The sequence below is a fragment of the Amblyomma americanum genome, chromosome 6 (genome assembly GCF_052857255.1).
Source record: "Amblyomma americanum isolate KBUSLIRL-KWMA chromosome 6, ASM5285725v1, whole genome shotgun sequence".
NCBI lineage: Eukaryota > Metazoa > Arthropoda > Arachnida > Ixodida > Ixodidae > Amblyomma > Amblyomma americanum.
Window position 1 is genome coordinate 174304120 of NC_135502.1, and position 12572 is coordinate 174316691.

The 12572-nt window shown below is 50.5% G+C and overlaps 1 protein-coding gene across 6 annotated transcripts in view; it reads right to left on the reverse strand.

The window, feature by feature from the left end:
• Positions 1 to 12572, reverse strand: part of rhea (Talin_middle and talin-RS domain-containing protein rhea) — a 411461-nt gene that overhangs the window by 103621 nt on the left and 295268 nt on the right. For all 6 annotated transcript variants that reach the window (XR_013306466.1, XR_013306465.1, XR_013306467.1 and 3 more), the window contains 2 exons: positions 5927 to 6143; positions 3871 to 4017 (listed from right to left, as the gene is read on the reverse strand). Coding sequence is in view for 3 of the 6 variants with exons in the window: in XM_077628096.1 (XP_077484222.1) it covers positions 3871 to 4017; positions 5927 to 6143 (364 nt within the window). In the remaining 3 variants the exon portion in view is untranslated. The remainder of the gene's footprint in view (positions 1 to 3870; positions 4018 to 5926; positions 6144 to 12572) is intronic.

Here is a 12572-nt window from a genome sequence, read left to right on the forward strand (position 1 = left end):
CTTTGCTACCTGGCTTGGCATGAAAAGGGACGTAATACGCTACGCCCGCTCGTGCTATGTGTGCCAAAGTGTGAAGCCCCGAGGCGGACGACCACCCGGCCTCATGCACCCGATTAACAGCCAGACTCCCTGGCAAATCGCGGCGTGTGACATCATGGGACCGTATCCTATGACACCGAGACTCCCTGGCAAATCGCGGCGTGTGACATCATGGGACCGTATCCTATGACACCGAGTAGGAACAAGTTCTTGCTGGTAATCACGGATCACTTCAGCAAGTGGGTTGAACTTTTCCCCCTTAGAAAGCTGACGGCACGAGTGATCATGGAAAAGCTGATGGACGTATTCACCAGGTTCGGTTTCCCAGAGCAGCTGATAACGGACAACGCGTCCTACTTCACTGCGAAGGTGTTCGTTGATTCGTGCGCTGCACTCGGCATTAAGCACAAGAAAACGACCACCTATCATGCTCAGTCGAACCCCACGGAACGAGTCAATCGCAACGTTAAGCACTTGCTTGTCGCGTACTCTGAGAGGCACAAAGATTGGGACTCCTATCTGCCGGAGATCGCGTTTGCTTTGCGTTCGACCGTTAACCGCTCGACTGGGTATGCGCCGTCTTCTCTCAATCTGGGTAGAGAGCTGCTAAATCCGATGGACTGGATTCTATCGGACAGCAGGAAGACGCCAGTCGCTTCGTCAGCACGAGCTGAGTACGCGACGCAGCTGCGCGCTAAGATGACGGAGGCCTTACGCAAGGCTCGCCGCAACCTGAGCACCGCTAGGGCGCAGCAGAAAGCACAGTACGACCGCTCGCACCGGGATGTTCACTATGAACTGGGCGATCTGGTGCTTCGACGCCAACACGTTCTCAGCGACGCCAGCAAACAGTTTGCGGCCTCGTTGACGCCGAAATGGATCGGGCCGTTCCGCGTGCGAGAGAAACTTTCCTCGCTCGTTTACAGGCTCGAGGACTTGCGGTCGAAACCGACAGGCGGACCGGTGCACGTATGCAACCTGAAACGCTACGTGCAGCGAGATGAGTGGGTAGAAGACACAGCCCGACCCGCGCCGCAGTCGGATAACGAGCGCTGCGATCAGCCGGCGAACCCCGCATCCCGTTATAACTTACGCCCTAAGCAGAAACAGAATCTGCCTGCGCAGCCTAGAGCGAGGGCGCGGGCCGGCAGGCAGTCTCGTTAGATGCATGAACGTACGGGCCGCTCATGCCGATCAATGGCACGCAAGACTGACTTGCGTTAACCCTCATGACTCTCGTGAGGGTCGAACAGCCACGCAGCATGCGCTGCGGGAGCTGGCTACATCTGTGTTGACCTTTTCCAGCGCAGATGGAAAAGAAGCAGGGCACATCAGAACGACACCGTTCCACTTCCAACTACCAGCCACCATCCAGCTTCGGCAACGCACCGCGCCCAAGGCTCGACGCTACACCCCGCCCGCGACCTGCAGTCGCCACCCTGGCCACACCGGCTACCAGCCACATCGTATCGGAGCTGCCCACCCGCCGACTGTGCGCCACCGCCTGCGGGGCCCCATTACCACCGCAACCCTGGGCCCTCACCTGCTGACCATGTATGCAAGGGCAGCCCAACCGCGGCCTCAACCATAAAGCACCGCAGCCCTGCTCTAGCCACCTGACCCAGTACCTCAGGGGTGCAGCCATGGACCTGGCCTCCAAGCCATCGCAGCCGGCGCCAAGGAGGCGGTCGACCGAATTCACCGGAACGGCGCAGCCGCGCGCACTCGGGAGACCGAGACGGGGAGCAAGAGGCAGAGCGTCACCGTGCGGGAGGCCAAGCCTTCGGGGCGAAGCAGCTGATCGGCGGGGGCGTGGCGCGGCCGTCAACCGATGCACCTGCGGGAGCTGAAGAACTTCGAACCTCGATCCCAGGATGGCGGAGAAGATCAAGTAATGTTGCCCCTGTTTCTGTGTTCAGGAGACTTCTTAAGGAGGGGAGGATGTGGGATACACTGGTATCCCCTCCTCGTCCCCCGCGCCAGTGGCGACCGTGACTTACACGTGCGCACTGGCCACCAGGAATGTGGAGAGAAGGCACCCCCGCCCACTCTGCTCATTTCCGCCCCAGCACTGACGTGACGTCACGGCAGCGCGCTGCCTTCTGCGGAGAGGGTAGCACGCCTAAGCTTGACGGCAACGATTTACTGCCAGGGAGGCAATGCCCGAAGGGATAAAAGGGGGGAACACGCGGCGGGAAGGGAGTCTCGCTGCCGGACCTTACCTAACTGCCCCACGGACCCCTTCTGCTGCCCGCCGACCCCCGAACACCAACGCCGGTCGACGTGAACGACTTGGTGAGCTCCTGAACATCTATTTTACGGATAGAACATTCCTCCGCAGTGTGCTTTACCTCGCGTTAGGATAATAAACTATTTCCTAGCGTGCCCTGCCGTTGCCTATTTCGTCCGAACTTGCCGTGGCTGCGACTCTGCGCCACGGGTTGGGGAAACGTGTTGCGTACTTGGATAACGCCTGCGTGTAGCTTGCACGGAAGCTCGCCTTCCCGGCCGGCTGGACGCAGAGTGACCCCATAGTATCCACAAAAACTTGCGAACTCGCTTTCCACAATCGCCGATATCGCACATACGAACCCGGCGGACTCGGTAGGCCTATTCGTACCGCTGGTGAGTTTGAGGGTGAACATATGAAATGTATCCGCTTGTTTTGCTTATTCGTATTACGGAGAAGGTGTAAACAAGAAACAACTATAGTCATCGTCTCATCGACGTGAAGGTTTTGCTCGGCCGCAGATAAATGGTGCCGGCTGGTGCGTCAGCAACAGCATATTGCCGATCAGCACACTCACTGCTGAGTCGCCGACGCAGCGCCTCGCCGATGTCGCACGTTGCCATTCATAGTACGTCACGTTACTGTGCTGTGATATCACTACTAATCACTGATATGGTTCCACAGTTCTACGTCACTAACTGTAGTGCTAGTGATGAGTCTCCATCATGAGAAAGAGCATTTAGGGCTCTTTGGAGCTGAATTAATATATGTATTAAGCGCTTGTTGCATCCAATACTTTGCCATGGATGACCTTACATACAGAGGAAGCCCACAACAAGCTTATTATAGCCTCAAAATTTGATGTCTCAACCCCTTTAACCTTACGTATAAAAAATGCGCACCTGACCTTCAGGGCTGTTGCTCAGCATATTCATATTATCTCGCCGTGATCGGCTGGCGCCGCCGGATACCACAAAATTGTCGGATCGCGTTAAAGTGAGGGATGGTAAACACCAGCGGCACTGCATGTACATATCTGCTGATGATGGAAGGATGGACAGAGGTATGATATGAAATCTCAATCCATCCAAAAAAATCTGTTGAAACTTTTTTTCTCAAGTAATGAACCCTTCCCCCAAACTGACGTCAACTTTTCTGGGAGAAAAAGTGGGTTCATTACGCAAGCATTTATGGTATTTGGCTTTGGCGGAATGACACAGTTATGAATGCTCTGCCTGTGTAGCCTTTCCTTCATTGCTATGAAAAGTTGTTGCCGAATACAGCACTTTGCCCTCGGTGTGTAGCGGCACTAGCTAGTGCTTGTGTGTTCGTGCGTGGCGCGGTTTGAGTGGTCGTGCAATGACTGATGTCATGGAATCTTCTAGAGTCAATAAAGTAAAATAAAATCGGCTGAGCGTGGCATTTACATCAGCTCTACTCACAAAGAAAATCGCATTACACAGGCAAGTAAACATCAGCGAGTTTTCTGTTGCTTCTCTTTTGTTCTGTGCTTGCTCACTCAACTACCAAGCACAGCTGCCAATATGACACGCTGACAGCAGCCACATTTCAGGTGAAGCTGTGGGAAAGAGAGCAGGAACCTTCTCTGAGACGAAGCGGGCGTTCTCAGCCAGCTCCCGCTGCGTGTAGATGTCGCCGGGGCAGCTCTGGCAGGCGCCTGCAGACTTGGTCAGACTGATGCACGCCTTGCCCAGGTCCTGCACACCTGCTCGGATGCGCCCTGGCACCTGCACATAAGAGTGAAGATGTTGAGCAGCACACAGGCAAAGCACAGAACAAAGGAATATGAACCAGCTGGAAAGCACTGGCATATTACTAAAGTAAGCAACATCAACTACAGCTCATTTCATAGTGAGTTTTCACCACTTTGTTTTCATGAATTGACATCGTGACACTGAGAGACTCAAATCCTTTTCCCTTTCATCCCCCTAACGCCCATTCCCAAGTTTAATGCCGCTAACTGGGCATGACGACTGCCTTTTTCTTCTCTCTTTCAACAAGAGGAGAAGCCCCCATGCAATCTACAGCGCGATATTAATACATGCTACATCTGCATAGGCTTTTCTCCGCGAACTTTAAGGCACTAATGCCAATTTCGAGATTTTCGTAGTTTTCCAGGAATCAATTCAGAGTCTTCTGCAGGACTACCCCACCTGACAAGAGCTGTAACTGTTCCTAGTCCTTCAATCATCAAAAGCGTGGCTGAGATATTGAACAACTCTCTTCTGACTGTACTGTTCTTCATCCTGCATGGTGGGCCCAAGGGTCGGTGCGTTCCAGTGGCATGGAGGTCATAAGAACAATGTCAAATGAAAGGACCTGTGGTATGCTGTTAGGAGTGTACAGTACTTACGCGATTCTAAGTCGACCTATTTTTCAAAATTTGAAAATGCGAAGTGGGGGGGTCGACTTAAAATCGAAACAAAAGCATCGCACCATAAATAGAGGAGAGACAAACGAGATATCAGGCATGCTACAGCGTGGTTGCATTTTCGCTGCACGGCTCCGTCGCGTCTCTCTTGGTGCTGGCCTTGAGCAGCTGCTATGTCAATGCGCAGAACCAGCATCCCCACCCCTCGCGAGGCGGCCGATGGTGGCTGTCAATAAGCAACAAAGCTGCACCAGCCCACTCCCCACACATGGCCGCAGATTGCGTCTGCTGATAAACGGCGACGGCCCGATAACGCATTTGTGTTCTGATCTTAGTAGGCGTTGTCCAAGTTTTTTTTTGTTTACTCTCAACCTGCACTCGGCGCTCAAGGGAGCGTCGACAGTTGATGGAAGGGCTGCTGTTCCAATTGCGGCGGCACCTCCACTCGGAACCTCAGCGGCGCCGGGGAGTGTCGATAGCCAACGGAAGAGCCGACACCGCTCACGCGTAGTTTCTCTTTGGCTCTGATGCATTTGACTACTGCCAATCGTATTTCAAAAGTTTTTAATGTAGTGCTTCGTCATTTGTGCTCCGGGTCCAGTAAGTGACCGGCGCTCGTTCACGGCTACATTCAAGATGGATGTCATTCTTTACGCCGAAGAAACGAACTGCGCGCCGGGCCGCAAGTTTGACGTTCACAATGGGTGATACAAGTGTGGCAGCTGCAGCGAGGCAAAATTTTCAGCTGTTCCACGTGATGTCGTGATGTGGCTGTTTGCAAAGTGCGGGATTTCGCTGCACGACGATGTTAGAACGACGAGCTGTGGGACCGCAGCAGCGATTACGACGGCAGCGCTAATGAGGACGATGGCACAAGTGTGGACGAGTAGTCCAGTGATTAATACATTTTTGTTTTGGAATGTGCCCATGGGCGCTCCTGCGAGCGGGAGCCGATAGCAGCTGGCGATAAGCGGAGGCCCCAGGACAGTGCTATCGCGTTCTATTATTAAAGGCCAAGCGTAAACGTCCTTTTTTTTCAAGAAATGTGATGTGGGCCGACTTACAAACGTGTAAATACGGTATCTGTACTACAGTTGCAGGCAGTGCCACGGGAGAGCACAAATGTGAGAATAAACGCAGGAGGGTGGAAAGGATGGACAGAACCAAGAGGGCAGTGGGTGAAATGCTGTCAGCGTGGGTACCACATGTGCTGGAGTTGCGTATTGTGTTACCGGCAAAGTTATAGTGCTCCACAACCAATGTACCTCCACGCTGGTGCTGGCAGCCATGGCACCACGAGCATCGCCCGCCAGAGAGGCATAGTGGTGCGACAGGTCGGCGGCCAGTGGTGTAAGGCGCGAGGGGTCATGGCCTGCGTGAGCCACCATGTCCTGTGCCACCCGAGCCACCTCCTTGGCCGAACGGACCATGCGCGTCTGGTAGTCGACATATGACAGCTCTGGCTGCACCTCCAGGCCATAGCTGCCACAGCAAGAGGGAAGAGGATGCCACCTTCAGAGACTCGACAACAATTTGCACAGTTGCACAGCTTGCATGCAACACCTCTCAGAGGGTGCTACAAAGCAGATCATCTACAGAGAGCACTATACGTTGGACAATTCAGACAATTTTTCAGCACTCAACAAACATGCGTTCAAGGTACTGTGCCGACTGCTGAAACCACTAGACAACTTGAAGCAGTTGCTCTGGCTAAGCTGAATACTAAAGGTGTGCGAATATTCGAAATTTCGAATACGAATTGAATATGTTTCATATTCGGTTCATATGTGTATTCGCTAAATTTATATTCGAGCATTTCCGAATATTCGAAAATTCCCGAATACTCGGCAGCGATCGTATACCGCGGCGACTTTCGTAAATTCGATTGTGGTAAAACCGCAATATCTGGGCAAATTATCTCAATATAGAGTTTAAAGTTCCAGGAAAACAATACAAAGGCCCTGTTCTCTTTCCTCTCCAACGTTTATCGCGTGAACCGATCGCATTCCGATGCTGCTATGCTTAACCTCGTGCGCAATTCCGCAAGTGGGCTTTCCCACGTACCACACGTGCTGCGAACAAATGGGGGACGACCCGTTTCTAACAATTGCAACGCAAAAGCGCGTTTATTTTTTTATCCTTCCGTAATATGTTATATGATTAATGCCCACACCAGTGGCATTCGTTCTGTCACCTCAGAATGTGCGCACCATCATCTCGTTTTGGTCGATTACGCTATGCGGGAAAGCCTACTTACGGAATTTCGCGTGACGCTCCCGAAGGGGCGAGTCGAGGTGTCACAACAGGGCAAGCGATCCTGTAAAAATCCCGCCTGTTGCATGCTGCACTGTAACCCATGCACCTTTTAAGTGGGCGTAACGGCAGGCGTGACCACGTTCGGAGGGCCCCTGTCACTGGGTCAAAAAAATAACCTGGCCTCGTAGTTTTAGTTTCTAAGCTTCTCCACTTGCCCGTGAGACGAGTGGGGAGGTTTTACTAGCCATCATGTTATTTTTGTTTCCAATCTTGTAATGTTATGGATTTCATTTTGCATGACCACATTACAGGTTGGATACTGTTATGCTGTTCAATTAAGTAGTATACATTTCTGCGCACATCATGTTCTTTCTTTTATATGGAGCTCAGGCAGTCTAGTTTTGTTTATTTCAGTTGTAAAGGCCATACACTATATTGAAAAAAATATGAGCGACGATGTTTGCTTGTTTATCTTTTCCGAATTTATTTTTTTGTGCTGACCAGATATTCGATATTCGAAGCCGTTTTTTCTTCATATTCGTATTCGATTCGTATTAGAAAATTTCAATATTCGCACACACCTACTGAATGCATGATGTCACGAACAGTTCAGAATGCAGATTAAGCACACTGCATTCATCACCGTTTGGTGGCTGACTGATGTCTGCTGTTATTACTTAAGGTGCGCGAATATCAAATTTCTGTCTGTTTGTGAAGCGAATAGTGATAATAATAATAAAAAGTTGGTCGTGAATTGAATAAAACCTTTTTGAATACGACACAGGTAGATTAAATTAAAAAACAACGCTTTTTCATAAAACACAGTCATGCACGAAACAAGGTGTACAGTTAAACCTAGAAAAAATAAAAATGACAGTCTGCAATTTTTTGCTACCTGCAGTTTTTGCACGGACAACGCAGAATGGAAACAAAAAAAAAAGAATAAACAGATGAAATGCCTAGTGAATGTTCACAGCACACCTCATGGTTTGGATGGACAAACATTTTGCAACCGTGCTGACCGCAGCAGCAGCTGCCACTCCCCACTAATCAACAGAGTACAGGGGCACCTGCCTCTTCCCATGTGCCCCCTCTCTCAGTCCAATACCACTGCCTTAGGAAACATACTCTTGTCACTGCCTTGCGTCACGTCACGGCAGTTTCCATTGTCCCTGCTCCTGCCACAAATCTGCTGCCAGCGCCGGAATCAAGCGAGCAACCGAACGGGTGTGATGGGCACACACTGCTCATCTCACGTCTTCTTGCTATGTCCTGTTTTTTGCTCCGCTTCTGAACATGAACTGTTGCACAGTATAACCTCACATCAAAATGTCCATTATAATAACATGCCGAACTGCCATGTTTGATTGATCTTCCTATCTCTGCCATTGACTGCATTTCGTTTACTGTGGATTCGGTCACAACATACATTCGGATAGAATGAACTCAATTAAGTGACCAATATGCTAGTTTGAGCTTCATTACAGCAAATTTTTTGGCAGCAGATGTGCAACTTTAAGCACTCTTTGGTGTGTCTTGGCAATGTATGCTTCAACATTTATTTATTTGTACATACTGCAGCTCCTACAGGGGCTATTGCAGGAGTGGACATATACATTCAAAATCTAAAGACATGGTAGCAAAAAATTAAAACATCAAAGTTGATTACACAGGGAAAATTGCACAAATTGGGAGCATGGGTACAGTAAATAAAGAGATTACAAATCAGTTATGGCCTGTATAAATTTGTCTATAGGGAGGGAACACACTGGACCGGGCAATGTATTTCAGTGTTCGATTGTGCGTGGAAAGAAATTGTATTTAAACACATTAGTGTGAGCAAAGTAAGGTGAAAAATTAACTTGAAAAAAACCAGTCACAAAAGACAATGGACAAGAGAAGGAGTGTACACGCCACAACGACCACAAGTTACTATGAACCAACTGGCCCGCATGTCAACCCTTCTGAAAAATTAAGATTATGATAACTTCTTGTTGATGACAATATGGCACTTGTGATGTACTTGTCGCTTCAGAGTCGATAGCGCAAATTAACGACACATTGCAGAAATATTGACAATTCTAGTTGCCCGCAAGCAGCGAGGGCAGCTTTTTGTATTGATTTCAGGGCAGAAGAGGGTGAAAAATCACTGCGATATTTATTACATATGAAGCGAACTGATTTCCTTTGGATGCTTCAATTTTCTTAATCTCTGTTACCTTGTAAGGATTCCACACGAAACAAACATAGTCAAGAATTGGACGGATTAGGGATTTATACATTAGTAACCTGGGCTCTTTCGGAGCCTGAGCTAATGTTCGTCTAAGATACAGTAAAACCCCGCTGTTACGTTTCTCACTGCTGCGTTTTCCCGGCTGTTACGTCGTTTTCGTCCGGTCCCGGCATAGCTCCCATAGGATCCAATTTATTGGGTACCCCGCTATTACGTTGTAGCTGTGAAAACGTTCCCGCATGATACGTCGCAACCTGGCACCCCGAACACGGCCGGGCAACGCGCGCCAACCGCCATTTTGACGAGTCTTGGCCAGGCTTGGCTACGGAATTGGCTACAAGACCATGGCTTCCGAGATCACCCCCTTGCACGCGCGTGGCTAATCTCGGAGGCCATAAAAAGCCGCACGCGAGTTGGAGAGATTGCCACTAGATGGCCCCTGCCTCGTCAGCCGAAGCGAGTAAAACCCGTGGGTCCGCAGCAATCCAGTCTTTCTTGTTTGTGCGGTTCAACCCATCCAAGTCATCCGTGTCCTTCCATCAACAGCTACGCTGCCTACGCCTCGTCAGGCCTCGCTAATCCAGTCTTTCTTATTTGTGCGGTTCAACCCATCCGAGTCGTCCGTGTCCTCCCGTCAACACCTACGCTGCCTACGCCTCGTCGGGCCTCGCTAACACCGCGAGAGATTTGTCGTCCTTTGATGGCGTCGCGCTTTCTCTCGAGGAAAAGCTGGATGTTCTCAATGCAGTCGACAGGCAGCCAGTGCGGAAAAGAGTCGACATCGCCAAGGATCCTGGTCTTGACGACGAGGAGCACGAGCCGCATGATTCCGGGGAGTTGGCGGACCCGAGCTTTGGAGAAGCCGTCGCGGCTCTGGACCTCCTCCGCAGGTACGTCGCACCTCAAAGCGACGCTGAGAGCAATGCGGCTTTCCAGGCCATCGAGAAACGCGTGGTGTTTTCCAGCGAGCGAAAAAAACGGCAATCAACCATTCTCGATTTTTTTAAGACCTAAGCTCACTTGATGTCGAAATAAATTGTTTCAAGGCAAAGCTGCACCGTTTTCATTAATTTTCGGACCTTTCCTCACTGTTGCGTTTTCCCGGCTGTTACGTATTTTTTTCGCGGTCCGGTGAAAAACGGATGAACAGGGTTCCACTGTACCCTAATGTTTTTAGGACTCTATTACAGACGAGGTTGATATGTTTGGAACGTGATAAGCTGGAAGTAAAAATAATCCCTTGATACTTGTACTCGGACATCCTTTCAAGGGGTATGTGGGTGTAGTAAGGCTGATGATGATGATGATGATGATGTATGTTGCTGCGTATACGTCAGCACCCGGACCCGCACCCCGCGCTGGCCGCCCCCCGAAAAAAAGTTCACTCTAAATGAAAAGCCAAAACCAAACACAAGCCAAAGCCAACAACCAAACACAAGCAGTCAGAGCGACCAAAAAAAGCGTAGCCGGCAGTTGAGTCACATGCATCAGCCAAACAAACAGCGGTGTTGGCTCTTCTATCAGCTGCCGATCCTCCTTGGAAGCGCTGCTTGCCGTTCCGAGTGGCGATGCCGCTGGTGCCGCCGCGATTGTAACAGCGGCCCCTGACACCACCATGAACGCCCAGTGCACAAAAGATTCAAAAAGCCTTCCGAACAAACACGCGGAATAGCCGAATGCTACTGGGTAGAGCCATAGGGCGTGCGTGATGGTGGTCTAGCACAGCGCGGTGCGTAAAATATGCGAGTAAAAAAATGTTTTTTTGTAAACCCGGGTGATAAGTTAAGGGTGCGCAAATTATGTGAGGGCGCAAATTATGCGCGTAAATACGGTATGTTACTATGTGTGATAATCCGTTCCCTGTCGAGAGTAAAGAACAACATGCTAGTGGGGGGACATATAATGCACTGACTAGCCCCGTCATCCGAGCCTTTTATTTACCCCACATGGTGGCACCCTAATCGTAAGTATAACAACAGCAGCACCTGAGTTATGGGGAGTAACGCTGCATAGGCCGACGCACTTTGGTGCCCCGTTGAAGAAGCCTGGTGATAGGGGTTTGACGAAGGGACGCTGTAACTTCTGCAGCCCTTGGCTGCCTTGGTTCCTCAGATGAAATGCCTGCACTGGAGATTTCAGACCTCTGAACTGACAAATCAGGCGCCACAACATGCCCTACCAGGTTGCATAGGCCCTGGAACGTCAGGGTTCGTGACTGTGCTAGACAGTTGGTTGAGTTCAACCTGGGGCAATGGGTTCGCCTGCAGGAGATGATCATGATGGCGCATCCAACACCGTCTGGCCAGTTGGAGGTCTGATGAAAATGCTCCCAGAGCTGTGACTACAGCCAGGACCCATGCAGGCCCTGGCCGAAAGTTTCTGGTGAATGCCTGATCTCCAGGATGCCCCTGAATCTGACAGTTCGTTCCCTGGCCACATCTGATCTTCTGCTTGAGCTGCTTTTGCTGCCAGGTGGCACTCAGATCCAGTCGAAGCAGGTCCATCATAGTCCTCATTTTTCGCCCCAGCAGAAGCTCTGAGGGACTGCATTCTGTGACTTCATGTGGTGTCAGCCTATAAGCCAGCAACGTGCGTGCAATTTGTGCACAGAGGTTCCCAGGAGGACAAGCCTTCAACTTCCTCTTCCCCGTCTGAATGGCATGTTCTGCAGTGCCACTAGACGCTGGATGGTACGGTAGTACCAGCATCTGTCTCAGCCCATTCTTCTTCAAAAATGTTGTATATATGTCACTAAAAAAACGGCCAATTGTTGGACACCACAATGTCGGGTAAGCCCTGGTTCGCAAACATGATTTGCAAGCACGTACCGTATTTACACGATTGTAAGTCGACCCCCCCCCCCCCCCCCCCCCCCCCCAATCACATTTTTGAAAAAAAAAAAAAAAAACTTGGAGGTCGTTTATGCTTGGCCTTTAATAATAGAATGCGACAGCACTATTCTGTGGTCTCCGCTTATCGCCAGCTGCTATTGGCTGCTGCGCGCGGGAGCGCCCGTCGGCACATTCCAAAACGGAAATGTATTAGTCACCGGACTACCCGTCCACAATTGCGCCATCGTCCTCACTAGCGCTGCCGTCGTGATCACTGCTGCGGTCCCACAGCTCGTTGTTCTAATATCGTCGAGCAGTGAAATCCTGCATTTTCCAAACAGCCCCGTCACAACATCGCGTGGAACAGCTGAAAATTTTGCCTCGCTGCAGCTGCCACACCTGTATGACCCGTTGCGAACGCCGATCTTGCGGCCCAGCGTGCAGTTCGTTTCTTCGGCATAAAGAATGACAGCCATCTTGAATGTAGCCATGAATGAGCATCGGTCGCTTACCGGACCCGGAGCACAAATGACAAAGCACGACTACATTAAAAACTTGTGAAACGCGGCCGTTCCGAGTGGGGGTGCCGCC